General features: G+C 38.2%; 1 protein-coding gene across 3 annotated transcripts in view; it reads right to left on the bottom strand.

The window, feature by feature from the left end:
* FAM13A (family with sequence similarity 13 member A) overlaps positions 1-14,397 on the bottom strand; it is a 334,757-nt gene that overhangs the window by 287,396 nt on the left and 32,964 nt on the right. For all 3 annotated transcript variants that reach the window (XR_002174625.3, XM_019926412.3, XM_019926414.3), the window contains exon 3: positions 11,837-12,046. Coding sequence is in view for 2 of the 3 variants with exons in the window: in XM_019926412.3 (XP_019781971.2) it covers positions 11,837-12,046 (210 nt within the window). In the remaining variant the exon portion in view is untranslated. The remainder of the gene's footprint in view (positions 1-11,836; positions 12,047-14,397) is intronic.

Here is a 14,397-nt window from a genome sequence, read left to right as displayed (position 1 = left end):
ATATATCAATAGAATAGATAAAAGACAGCCTTAACTCAGACTTATCTAGTGAATACCTCACGTAATGAAGAAAACCAGCACAAATCAGTGTACGAAATTAGATTTCTTTACCATTAGGCTCTGTACTGATTAAAATGGCATTACTAGGGTGGTTTTCTTAAGAAAAACAGATGCTGTCTACATTATCCAATGCTCATAAGCTAAAATTCACAGGTACTTAACTCTCACATAGTGTTTGAACAGCCGCTATTGTAAAATTCTATCCCATTTAAAATCAAGTATGCGGGGGGAGGCAAAGGAGAACGTCCATTTAAAGAGACGAACTGATCACATATTCTTCCCAAGACCCCACTAAAATGACGGTAAAATGATGTTTAAAAAGTATAAGCGCCCGCAAGCAAAAAAAGAACAGGGGAGAAGACAGAAGGGGATGAGATTTCAAAGCCATTTGGAAGTGAATGCAAGTGACTGAAAACAGACAGCCTGTTGGAAAGCCCGGCAGGCTCCAGGGAGCTTCCGCCACCCCGAGCACCCAGGCAAGCGCGCCGCAGGCAGAAGTGCTGAAGTTTACGCTCTTCATAATGTCAGTGAATTCTTGGACATCTGAGATAGCTAAGGGCTAGAGCAAGGAACACAGCTGAAAATGTAAAGATTAGTGAAAATGTGCTGAGAACTAACGGGTCCATTAGCTTACTTCCCACGTCCCTCCCACTCCTGCCCCTGAGGAACTCAATGGTTGAAGAGAAAAATATGTCCACACATTGACATGTGTGGGTCCCCAATGAAACAGCTAGATTTCCCTATATCCCCACTATCTAATCTTCCTGAAGTGAGGTACACCAGTAGACAAGCCCAGCGGCCCACATACAAAATGTTATTCCTAAATCACAGCAGCCAAAGATGCTCCTATGTTTGAGTAAAGAGATACAAAAAGAAATATAAGGGGGAGAAAACCAAAGCAAAAACAAACAAGCACATACCACCAAAAGCCTTATTTGTATCTCAGAAAGAATAAGAATAGAATGCTATAAAACAGAGTACTTTGAAACAGAGCATAAATATGTTGGCTATTAAAATCGAAAAGCTAAAATTCAAACAAACAAGGTTGGAAAATAAAGTTGATTAAATTTCACAGAGAACAGATTTAAAAGAAAATTATTAAACCTCTAAAGGCACAATAAAAGATAAGACAGGTACATTTCCAAGACCAAAAGACAATATTTTCCAGGTTGAAGGGATCTGCTGTGTGTCCAACACAATAGACGAGAAGGGACTGCAGGGAACAGCAGGTCCAGGAAGATTGGTGTGGGAGGCTCAGGGTGACACCTACTACTTGGGGAGAAGAAGCAAAAGGGCCAAAGAGGAGTCGCCCCAGAAATAAAGAATTGATAAATTACTTGATGTTTTGAAAAAAATAGGTAATGGTGGATTTGTTGGAGCAATATGAAAAAAATTGCAGATACGTTTTCATTCACATAATTTTCTATAAACCTAAGACAAATATTAACATCAGGCAATGCACCTCACACAGGCACACACCCTCACACAGTCTTAAGGTAAAAATTAATTATGAATTCAGCTAAAATTATGATAGAACGATACTGGAGTAAGTAACAACGTAATAGCTAATTCCGCATATTTCGTAAGTGGAGGCAATGAGATAATGTCTGAAAGTGAGAGATCAAGATAAAACATTATATTATCAAATGGAAGCAAATACCAAAAGAACAGCTAGGTAAGTGAAAACTGATTTGCTCTGGGAAAGAAACTTAAGGGCTGCCAAAGGGTGTGAAGGGGTTTTCTATAAAAATCTTTTAATTTTATTTGATTTTTTTAATATAACCGTATGCATGTATTAGTTTGACAAAAATATTTCTTTAAATAAAGGAAAATATGTCAAAAGCAATAAGATGATGAATTTTATTAAGAGTAATAACATCACTTAACAATGTGCCTCTTCAGTGTTTGATTAATAATGTTACTGACAAACTACCAAACCCAATTATATTAACCACCCATTTCCCCCACCTTCCTGAACACACACTCTATGCTCACTGCTGAAATCACGTACCTCTGTTTTCCAAACACCTTTGCTCCTGTAATCCTTTCTTCCTAAAATGAACACCATCTGTGGGAATTCTACCAGCCCTCCAAAGCCCAGTTCAGGTACTAATTCCTTCTTCCGTAAACCCTCCTTATCATCTGACTTAGAAATGATTCCTCGCTGTCAACCCCACTTTATTCTGTGTATCCTGGCTCTCTGTGTACATGTTCTAGTTCCCTACTAAAACTGTAAGCCCACTGTTGGCAGGACAGTATCCTACTTTTCTATGTGATCAATAAAATACCAAACAATGCCTTCACCTCAATTTAATAATTGAAAAATTTCCAATCACTGATTTAATATAGAAAAAGTCCTGCACTATATATAACAGGCCATATTTGCAGGCTTATGCTTTCATTAAAATTATATAAAATATTTTAAAAAATAAAAATTGATAACTGGTAGCCATTCCAAAAATATTCCCAAATGAATTTCTGGAAGATATTGTCCATATTGTGTGATTTACCAGCTCAACCAACAATCAAAAGATCAGGTAGTTTCAATTAACTTGGGCAAGAATTTTGAAATCTTCATTTAACTCCAAACTGGAACTCATTGTGTCCCTTTTCCTTCCTCCTCCTTAATCATTAGGCAGGTAGGTGCACTTATTCTTCTGTAATTTTTTTTTAAGAGACAGGAAAGTTAGGATACAGAAAGGATAAAGAAATCAATTTTAAGGTTAAAAGTGGAAAACTTGAGGGAAATCACACTAAATGGTTTGTCTTCGTATAACTAAGAAACTAAGGGGTGGAAGTGAGGGTTGAGGATAAATTGGGACATAAGCACAGGGAAGGAAGACTGCATTCGAACAATGGATGCCTGTGTCTCATCTCTAGAGATGATGACTTAATTGGCGTAGGATGTAATGATCTCTGGGATTTTTCAAAGCTTCCCAGATAATTCTTCTGGGCTTCCACAGTTGAGAAGCACTAACTTAACATTTATTAAACATATATGACTGACACTGTTTTAAGCGCTTTAATGGATAAACTTATCCACAACAAACTCAGGAAGTAAACACTACTATGAACAAACTACTACAACAGTTAGGGAAACTAAGTGTGGTGGTTTCACAACGTCCACAAAGTCTGACACTTCTTCCTTCAAAAGATGGTGCCTAATTCCTCTCCTCTTGAATATGGGCCAGATTAAGGACTTGCTCCTAATGAACACAATGTGGGGCAAATGATGCTATTTGACTTCTGGGGCTAGGTCATTGAAAAGATAGCTTCCATCTCTCTTGACGTGCTCACTCTGGGGGAAGCCAGCGACATGTTATGAGAACACTCAAGCGGCCATCGGGAGAGGCCCATAGAGAAAGGAACTGAGGCTTCTCCCCAAGAGCCAGCACTAAATTGAAAGCAACTCCCTGACAGACTCTGAACCAGTACTGCCTAACTAAACCACACCTGAATGCCTAGCCCACAGAAACCATGACAGAAAATACACGTTTAGAGTAGTTTTAAGAAAATTGTTACGTAACAATAGATACCTAACATACTAAGGCACAGAAAGGTTAAGAGCCTGTCCATACCAATGCAGCGGGCAGTGGGCAAACAGATTTGTAACTAGTCAGAACGGACCCAGAGCCTATGCTCTAAGCCACATGCTATAATTTCTTTCTTCAGAATGAAGATTATCCTATCTGTACCTCATCAGAGTTGATGCTGGGATCAAAAGAGGTTATATAAATAAAATATCTTCTAGGTATTATGCAGTGAGGAGTCACTAGCACCTATTATCACTAAAAGGGATAAATTCTTAAAAAGAATCAATATTAAAATACAAACAAAAATACAGAAAATTATCTATACAAAAACTGAAAACACACCCCAGTAACATTTTTTTCCACAGCTTGTTTGTTTTAAACTCATTCCTTACTCCTAGCTCTGCTAGTCATCTTTAAAGATTTCCAAGAAAAAAACATCAATTCTGTAGTCATGATTTCTATTCCAGAGACCACCTAGTTAGCATCCACTGTAGGCATTTTACTAATTAATTTTTAATCATACATATACCAAACTGTGGTAAGTTTTTAAAACTAGTGTTATGGACTGAATTTCGTCCCTACAAAATTCATAGGCTGAAGCCCTAACCCCCAACGTGCTGTATGTAGAGGCAAGGCTTTTACAAAGGTAATTAAGGTTGCCTGAGGTCATATAGCTGAAGCTCTAATCCAAAAGAACTGATGTCCTTACAAGAAGGGGAAGAGGCAGGAGAGCACACACACAGGCAAGGCCATGGGAGGCAGCAGTGAGAAGGTACCCTTGCAAGCTCAGGAGAGCTCCAAAAATTACCCTGGCCAGCACCTTGATGTTGGGCTTCCAGTCTCCAGAACGCTGAGAAAATACATTTCTGTTGGTTAAGTCTCCCAGTCTGTGGTATTCTTTTATGGCGGCCTGAGCTGACTTATATGCACAGTATGATGGAAAAAGCTTGGGCTTCGGAATGAGGCAGGTCCTAGCTCTGCACATTCTAGCTGCTTGCTCTTTGGTAAGTAACTTACCCTCCCCAAACTTCACTTTTCTTATCTATGAAATATTTGTAGGAGTAGCTGTAATGGAGTTTGGAAGGCACACATATGTAAAGCCTCTAGGCAAAATCTTGGCACAGAAAAGGTACTTAAGTCATGATGAAAGGTATATAAAATCCCCTTGCTCTCATCAGTTTACAGCTACACTACTGTCCACACATAAGTGATGCTCAGGATTCTAAGTATGAACACGATTAAGTCTACAAAGATGACTAGAAAGTTCACATCTTCAGCCTGATACCCCTCTCCCAAGCACTAATGTTCGTTTTATTCATTTAAAATGAGCTCCTCGGGCTTCCCAGGTGGCGCAGTGGTTGAGAGTCCGCCTGCTGATGCAGGGGACACGGGTTCGTGCCCCAGTGCAGGAAGATCCCACATGCCGCGGAGCAGCTGGGCCCGTGAGCCATGGCCGCTGAGCCTGCGCGTCCGGAGCCTGTGCTCCGCAACGGGAGAGGCCGCGACAGTGAGAGGCCTGCGTACCGCAAAAAAATAATAATAAGTAAAGTAAAATAAAATAAAATGAGCTCCTCATCATGGCCCCATAATCTTCCTTTCTTGACTTCCATTATTGTTATTAATAGACCAATTACCAAGACGCCACATCAGGATCTCTCCTCTTTCTTCAATAACAACAGCTGGACCTCTGAGATAGGAGACAGACAATAAAGTCCCCACAAAGAGATCATCAGATCCTACCAAGCATCTGAGCCTTTGGGCTAAGTCCCAAGTTCACCTGAAGGCAATAGCATCTGAGCCTTTGGGCTAAGTCCCAAGTTCACCTGAAGGTAGAGAAGGAGAATTAGTCAGCCACAGAAGGTTCCTAGAAAGTTGAAGACTGAGCTTCTTCATTTCAGGACAAAAGATCAAGTCTAACAGACTGAAGCATTTTATAAAATGTTAAGATCCACCGTAGGTAGAGATAGAAAAGATTTGAATTACTGAAGACAAAACAACGTTAGTTGCTTTAAGCCTTGTCAAAGCACAGGAGTTGGCAGGGAGCTCTCCCCAGTGCTATGTCAACCTTGCCTCAGAAATTTCCTTCCCAATTTAATTGTTTCCATTCACAAAAGTTTAATAAATGCCCTCCGCTGCTGTGGCCTTCCCAGGGCCCATTTCTGTGGGCTTCACCAAAGTTATGGCCACCAGAGTCAGGCCACCACGCTACTCGTCCCACAGTTTTTCACTCCTTTCTTATGCTCACCCTCTAATTATCAGCGATCATGTTTCTGCCCATGTTTTCTCTCTCATATTTCTGTCTCTGGCAACCTTCCTTTAAAATTCCAATACCAGTTTCTGTTTGGGATGATGAGAAAGTTCTGGTAATGGGTAGTAGTGATAGCTGTACAACATTGGGAATGCACTTAATGTCACTGAATCGTACACTTTAAAATGGTTAAAATGATCAATTTTACATTATGTATATTTACCCCAGATTTAAAAAAATATTCCATTGCCTATTACTTATCAGATACAGGTCGTTAGGATCAAGATTTCTGCCGGTACTCTAGATAGTCCCCCTGCACCCAGCATCTCCCCACCCAACCATCTTACACAGCACAGCCTGAAATACTGCTTCCATCATATGACTTCTTTCTTCAAGTATTTACTACTTACAGATAAATATTAGTTCCTTTAGCCTAACGTTCAAGACCCTCTACCACCTAGTCTCAACCTACTTTTAAAATTATATATTTGGCAAATTTCCTTTAGCTATGGACAACTCTGTCAGACATTCCTGTCTTACACTGACAGTGTCTTTACTCACGCCCTTTCCTCACCTAGAAGATTTTCCTCTCCATTGAAATTAATTTTACATACCCCAGTTTTACTTTTTTCACCGAGCATTCTCTGATTACCATAAACCAGACTGGCTTCCTCCTCTCCTTGTGAACACCAGCTGAATGCACTTCCTCATCTGAAGGACTACAGAAGGTGTACAACATACATTCTACCTCCTCAATTAAACAGCACACTCCTCGAAGTCAAGAAGTTTAATCTTTTATTTCTTGGGACCATCCAGTGTATAAGTAGATGGTATTAAATAAATATTGATGGATTGATCCAACTCAAACAACAACAAGAATATTCCACGATGAGGCAGAAATATTTGTATTTACATTATAGAAGATTTTTCAATAGAGAGCATTCAAATACTGTAAAGGGGTTTCTAGTTAATTCTAAATTAAATGAATCCTATCCTAAAATCATTTTATTGCTTGCCATTCATACTTATTCCCCAAACACATCTGAAATTATTAAAATAAAAAATAGATATGTTACTGGCCCACCAAGATAAGGATAAAATAATATCAGAAGTCATGGAATATAGCCAAACTGAAACAATTATACTGGAAACCTAAATTAAGGAAGGCAAGTTGGTACAATCAGAGATAGGTTTAACATGACAACAGAAAAGGACAATCACTGAAGATCCTTTAGAGTCTCTCTCTTAAGATGAATTGTCTAAAGCAGGCATCTGACAGAAGCAAAAGGCTCTGGCAGAAATCAACTCTATATAGAACTTTTTGATAAACACGTGGTATGCAGATGTATTGGTTGGCTAACTAAAAATATACACAGTCTCAGAGCTTTAGACACTAGACAAAGTCTAAAGTTGATAATTATCTAAAGCTGATGATTTTTTATAAAAAGGAAAGAATCTAAATGTCCATGCACACAAGGGGCCACTGTTGATCTACAAGATCAAAGGGTGGTCTAGAGCATGGGCATGCCCAAGGCGGCAGCCATGCTGTCCTTGGGGGCTGCGGTTTAGCTTAAATGTCTAAAAATATATTAAGTTGGGGCTCCAGAATTCCATCCTCTAAAGTATGGAAGAGATGAGCTTGAGCTGAAAAATTTTAAGTCATATTCAATTACAAATAGCTTGCCCTTTATACAGGATACAATTCGAAGGCCCACAACATTTAAAAAAAAAAAGAAATCTGGCATTGATTTGTGACAGACTATCAAAAAAACTAATCTGGTGTCATAAGGATTGAACTATAAAACTAGTGTAGTCTTTACTAGGGAAACTGTATCAAAAAATTTTGTTATATATTATTGTCTAACAGAAAAGAGATGAGAATATTATAACAGGCCAAGTGTAATATCTCCTTAGTGAGTCTGCAAAGAGCCTTCAACCTCTGGCTTTGGAGTGACCAGTTGCAGTGGGTACCCTCTACTGTGAGAGTACTGTGTGCAGGGTGAACCAGCAGAAGCACAGGAGCCCTACTTGCATATTTTCTACCTGGACTATTAAAGAGAGAAGTTTATTTTATAAAGGCTATACTGTCTGGCACCTAAGACATACTTTATTCCCTCTACTTAGCAGCTGACCTAACTTGTAAGTACTTCATTAGTACTTCCTTATTCGAAGTTCTCAGATCTAACCTCAGAGGTTTTCAAGCAATGAGAGAATACTACCAATAAAGCAAAAATTAGTGTTTCTGCCCCATTCAGAATTTGTTATTTGTGCACAATCACACAACCCCCAAGGCTGACTAAATAAGCAGTCTTACTTCTATTAGAATGATACCCCTTGCTTTTTCTGATGCGTATCAACTTTTTTAGCCACCAAGAAAACATGTCATGAATGACAATTTACAAAGAAAACTTGAATTATAACACACTACTATAATGTAAAAATTAACAAAAAAAATAAAAGAGTGCATTCTCATTATCAAATGAAAGCTATTCTAGGAAATGTGATACACTTTTAAAATTCACAAGTATTCACAAGTAGTAGTATAGTAAGATAATATTATGATTATAGTATTATAAGTTATAATAATATATAATTATAGTATTATAAATTATAAGGTATGATTTTAAGAGTAACAAAGATTCTTTGTAATACTAAATATTTTGTATTAGGCACACAATATTGTAAATCTTCAACTTGCTTTTGTAGCAATTACTTTAAAATGTAGCTTACTGATAAAAAACTTAAAAGCACTGAAGAAAACCATAACAGACAAATAGTTCTGCAATTTTTGCTTTCATATTTTATTCCTGTTTTTCAATAGAATACAATATGGCCTTCTCACTTACTCATTCTTTAGCATACTACATGTGAATAGTTATACCACTGCTTTAAAGGAATGTGGCTTTAAGTAACATCCTTCTTAATCTGGTATCTAACACTCTTATAAATACATTTTCCCATTTTCACCCTAACTTGTCAAAAACAGGGAAAGAAATGGCTTTTCAAAGCTAAATCCTTTTTCTTCCTATATTTAGGGGGGAGAACTCAATAATGATTATGTCTAAAATGAGTACCTTTAAAAATGAAGATTCTTCATTTAAAACCACTTTATAATACAATCAATGTTATACACCACATTAACAAATTGAATAAAAATCATATGATCATCTCAAGAGATGCAGAAAAACCTTTTGACAAAATTCAACATCCATTTATGATAAAAATTCTCCACAAAGTGGATATAGAGGAAATGAATCTCAACATAACGAAGACTGTATACAAAAAGCCCATAACTAACATCACACTCAGTGAAAAGCTGAAAGCATTTCCTCTAAGATCAGGAACAGGACAAAGATGCACACTTTTACAACTTTTATTCAGCGCAGTATTGGAAGTCCTAGTCACAGCAATCAGTCAAGAAAAAGAAATAAAAAGAATCCAAATTGGAAGGGAAGAAGTAAAGCTGTCACTATTTGCAGATGACCTGATACTAAAAATCCTAAATATGCCACCAAAAACTACTAGAGTTCATCAACGAATTTGGTAAAGTTTCAGGACACAAAATTAATATACAGAAATCTGTTGCATTTCTGTACACTAACAACAATCAGAAAGAGAAGTTAACAACCCCATTTACCAATGCTTCAAAAATATATATATATATCTAGGACTAAATCTAACTAAGGAGGTAAAAGACTTGTACTTGGAAAACTGTAAGACAGGGATGAAAGAAGTTGAAGATGACACAAACAGATGAAAAGATATACAGTGTTCATGGATTGGAAGAATTAACATTGTTAAAATGACTATACTACCCAAAGCAATCTAAAGATTCAAAGCAATCCCTATTAAAATACCAATGGGTGTTTTCACAGAACTAGAAGACTTCTAAATTGTATGGAAAAACAAAATATCCTGAATAGCCAAAGCAATCTTGAGAAAGAAGAATAGAGTTGGAGGTATCACACGCCCTGATGTCGGACTATACTACAAAGCTATAGTCATCAAAATAGTATGGTACTGGCACAAAAAGAGACATATAGATCAATGGAACAGAACAGAGAGCCCAGAAACAAACCCACATACTTATTATCAATTAATATGACAAAAGAGGCAAGGGGAAAGGACAGTATAATGGGGAAAGGACAGTTTCTTCAAAAAGTGGTGCTGGGAAAACTAGACAGCTATATGTAAAAGAATGAAATGAGACCATTTTCTCACACCATATAAAAAATAAACTCAAACTGATTAAAGACCTAAATGTAAGACCAAAACCATAAAACTCCTAGTAGAGAACACAGGCAAAACACGAACATAAATTGCAGCAGTATTGTTTTGATCTGTTTCCTAAAGCAAAGGAAACAAAAGCAAAAATAAACAACTGGGACCTAATTAAACTTAAAAGCTTCAGCACAGCAAAGGAAACCATTGACAAAATGAAAAGACAACCTATTAAATGGGACAAAATATTTGCAAAAGATATGACCAATAAGGGACTAATATCCAAAATATATAAATAGTTCATATAATTCAACATCAAAAAAACAAACCAATTAAAAAATGGCTCAAAGACCTGAAAAAGACATTTTTCCAAAGACATACACATCGCCAAACAGGCATATGAAAAGATACTCAACATCGCTAATCATTAGAGAAGTGCAAATCAAAACCACAACAAGCTATCATCTCATACCTGTCAGAATGGCCATTATCAAAAAGAACACAAATAACATAGGTTGGTGAGGATGTGGAGAAAAGGGAACCCTTGTACAATGTTGGGGGAATGTAAATTAGTGCAGCCACTATGGAAAACAGTATGGAGGGTTCCCAAAAAACTAAAAATAGAACTACCATATGATCCAGCAATTCCACTCCTGGGTATATATCCAAAGAAAATGAAAACACTAATTTGAAAAGATATATGCACCCCAATGTTCATAGTGGCATTATTTACAATAGCCAAAATATGGAAGCAAACTAAGTGTCCATCAATAGATGAATGGATTAGAAGATGTGGTATATATATTTAATATATACACATATACAACGGAATAGTACTCAGCCATAAAATAAGAATGAAATTTTACCTTGACAGCAACATGGATGGACCTAGACGGTATTATGCTTAGTGAAATAAGTCAGACAGAGAAAGACAAACACTGTCTTATCACTTAAATGTGAAATCTAAAATAATAAAACAAATGAATACATATAACAAAACAGAAACGGACTCACAGATATAGAGAACATACTAGTGGTTACCAGTAAGGAAAAGGAAGAGGGAAGGGGCAAGATAGGTTGGGGTAGAGGATTAAGAGGTACAAACTACTATTTATCAAATAAATAAGCTACAAGGATATATTGTACAGCACAGGGAATATAGCCAATATTTTATGATAACTTTAAATGGAGTATAACATATAAACATTTTGAATCACTATGTTGTACACCTGAAACTAATATAATATTGCAAATGAACTAGACTGCAGTGAAAAAAAGATGCTTAAGAACATGTAAAAAATCAATTTTAACCTCAGTTATGTAAAACAACTACTGTTTTAGGATCAGTCTTGCTTATAAGAAAAGGAAAGCCCACCAGTGACTTTTCGGTCTCAAAGGTCACTAACCAAACACAATTTAATTAACTAATATTTCCTACATAGAATTTAATGCCTTAGTCTTAGTATCAATACTTCCATGGCAGTCACTAACCAGTCAGAAAAGAATTTCTTTGGTCCCAAAGCATCAGGGCTTTTCAATGCCAATAGTCTTAGAATTTACACTTAATATAATGGTATTTCATCATCAGTTTAGCATTATCTTAGGGTAGAAGATGAACATCTAGAGTGAAATAGCAAGATGATGGTTATGGACAGACCACCAATATTTAAAATCCTATTTTAACATTTAGAATTTAAATATTTAATATTTAAAACCTTAGTGTTAGCTGAAAAATAAAACTGCTTTCATTCCTAGAAGGATTCAGTGTACTGACCCTGAAAGAGCTGAATGAACCGAGGCTGCAGTGCCGAGGTGATCACGCCCTCCGGCAGCTCCCTCAGGAAGAGCTTTAACAGGCTGGCCGCCGCGCAGACGTCGCCGTCCCTCCCCAGCTCCACGGGCACCCCACTCTCAAACTTCCATCGAAGCTGTTCTACCACCCTGACGTTGCCATTCACACGAAAAAGGCCTTCCTGGGTGAGTCCTGGAACAGCAGAGTACATGCACAGAAAATAACAGAGGTCTCTCACAAACAGGTACAAACTCTAAAGAACAGCGACGTAAATAGATCTCAGTATAGAATTTTCTGAAGAATTATCAAGCACTGGAAGATTTTCACGTCCTATAAAAATGTTTCCTTAGAATAATACATCTTCCCATCTATTACACACCAACTACAAAGATCCGAAGTGGTTATAAAAGCTGACGTCTAAAACTAAGGTTAGGACACATACAGACACAGAACACGTACTACTCTATAAAGAAATTTCATTCGTATAATTTTCTACAGTGTATAACAGAAACTTACCCTGGGCTCCGAAAGCAGCTTAGCATTTTGAGAACAACTATTTAAGAAAAAACTAACATGTACGTAAAAAATGTTAACTATATGTGATTACCTTTGTAATAATTTGATAAAGAACTATTACTTCTTTAGTAATTAATAAATTCAAATTATAAGACTCAGAGACTGTAAAGTAGCGGAAGACGACATCCTTGCCTTTAGCCGATTGATTTGTGATTACTAGTGTTGGCTGGGGTCCGCAGAGAAGGCTTCACGGAGGAGCCATGGCGCTGCCGCATAATCTCTGGCTAAAGCACAGGCATGACTGGGGAACCGAGGCTGATGTACCGCGAAGCTAATGAAATTTAAGCTTCAGGGTCTCTCATTTTTGGGGCCCTTTCCAATGCTCTGTCCCTAATTCTATACTCTTAATTTTGTGTTCTTTTTCTTAAAGAGGGCCCCAGAAGGACTAACCATCAGACCCACAAAAACTTGATCTACCCCTGACAAAGAGAAACAAATGTATGAACAGAGAAGCAGAGAGAGGAGCGTGTAAAGAAAGGCAGGCAGATGAAAATATGGGGTGTTTAGGTCAAAGAGTGATAGGGTACTAAGATGGAAGAAATGCTAAGTAGAGGGTCATGAGTGTCAAGGGAAAGAGTGAAGACTTTATCATTATTTATCACTGGGGCATTAAATGTGTGTGAGTTGGGGGCGGGCAGGGGAGAGACACAACATAATCGTAGTTTAAGGAAGACCTAGTTAGCAAAGAAGCGGAGAATGGAGAAGGCAGAGAGCTTGCCTTAGGGGGACTACAGTCAACTGTAAGACAGATTATGGTGGGAAGGAAGTGAAAAGGAGAGAATGAAGATGATTTGGTAACTTAGTACAAAAAGAAAATAGGGAAGACGAAGGGTTGAAACATAACTTTAAGGTTTGAAAACTAGAAATCCAGGAGAAAGCATGGTAAAAGATAAGGTGAACTGAGGGGGAAGGGCGGCAGCTGCTTTAAGGTAGAGGATAATGATTTCCAGCTCAGTGTGCTGGATTCAAAGAGACAGAGCACCACGAAAGCAGTGAGTCAGACCACGGAGCGATGCTCAAGGTGTAAGACACATTCTAAGAAGAGAGTGACCTGGGCTTCCCTGGTGGCGCAGTGGTTGAGAGTCCGCCTGCTGATGCAAGGGACGCGGGTTCGTGCCCCGGTCCGGGAAGATCCCACATGCCGCGGAGCGGCTGGGCCCGTGAGCCATGGCCGCTGAGCCTGCGCTCTGCAGTGAGAGAGGCCACAACAGTAAGAGGCCTGCGTATCGCAAAAAAAAAACCCAAAAAAACAAAAAAAAAATTGACCTGAATTTTAGCTCCAATTTTGACAAAAATCTGTGAAACCAGAGATGCTATTAAAAATAGTTAACAACCAGTATGGCCACAGCACCATGTAATCAGAGAAGACACCAGTCAGTTTGTGTGCTAGGCAGCTTCTCAACTGGCCCCAGTGATCCCCACCTCTTGGTAACCATATCATGTATAATCCTCTCCCCGCTTGAGTGCGGTCTGGACCTAGTGACTTGCTTCTAACCAAGAGAACGTGATTGGGTTCCAAACTCACTTCTGAGATCGGGTTATAAAAGACTGTGATGCCTACTTTGTTTCCTTGTGTTTTCTCTCTCTCTCTGGCTCTTCTTGCTTTGCTCACTGTGATGAATCAGCTACTATTTTGTGAGCTCCCTTATAAAAAGGTCCACGTGGCAAGGAACTGAGGGCAGTTTCTGGACAACAGCCAATGAGTAACCGGGACCCTCAGGTCAACAGCCCGCAAGGATCTGAATCCTGCCAACAAGCACATGAATGAGCTTGGAAGTGAACCTTTCCCCAGTCACGTCCTGGTATGACTGCAGCCTTAAAGAGTCCCTAAAGACAAAAGACATAACCAAGCTGTGCTCAGATTTCTGAACCACAGAAACTGTGAGACAATAAACACTGCTTTAATCTACTATGTTTTGGGGTCATTCGTTTTGTAGCAAGAGATAACTGATGTGATAGGCCATTCC

Source organism: Tursiops truncatus, chromosome 5, assembly GCF_011762595.2.
Source record: "Tursiops truncatus isolate mTurTru1 chromosome 5, mTurTru1.mat.Y, whole genome shotgun sequence".
Lineage (NCBI taxonomy): Eukaryota > Metazoa > Chordata > Mammalia > Artiodactyla > Delphinidae > Tursiops > Tursiops truncatus.
This window is presented reverse-complemented; position numbering and strand designations above follow the sequence as displayed.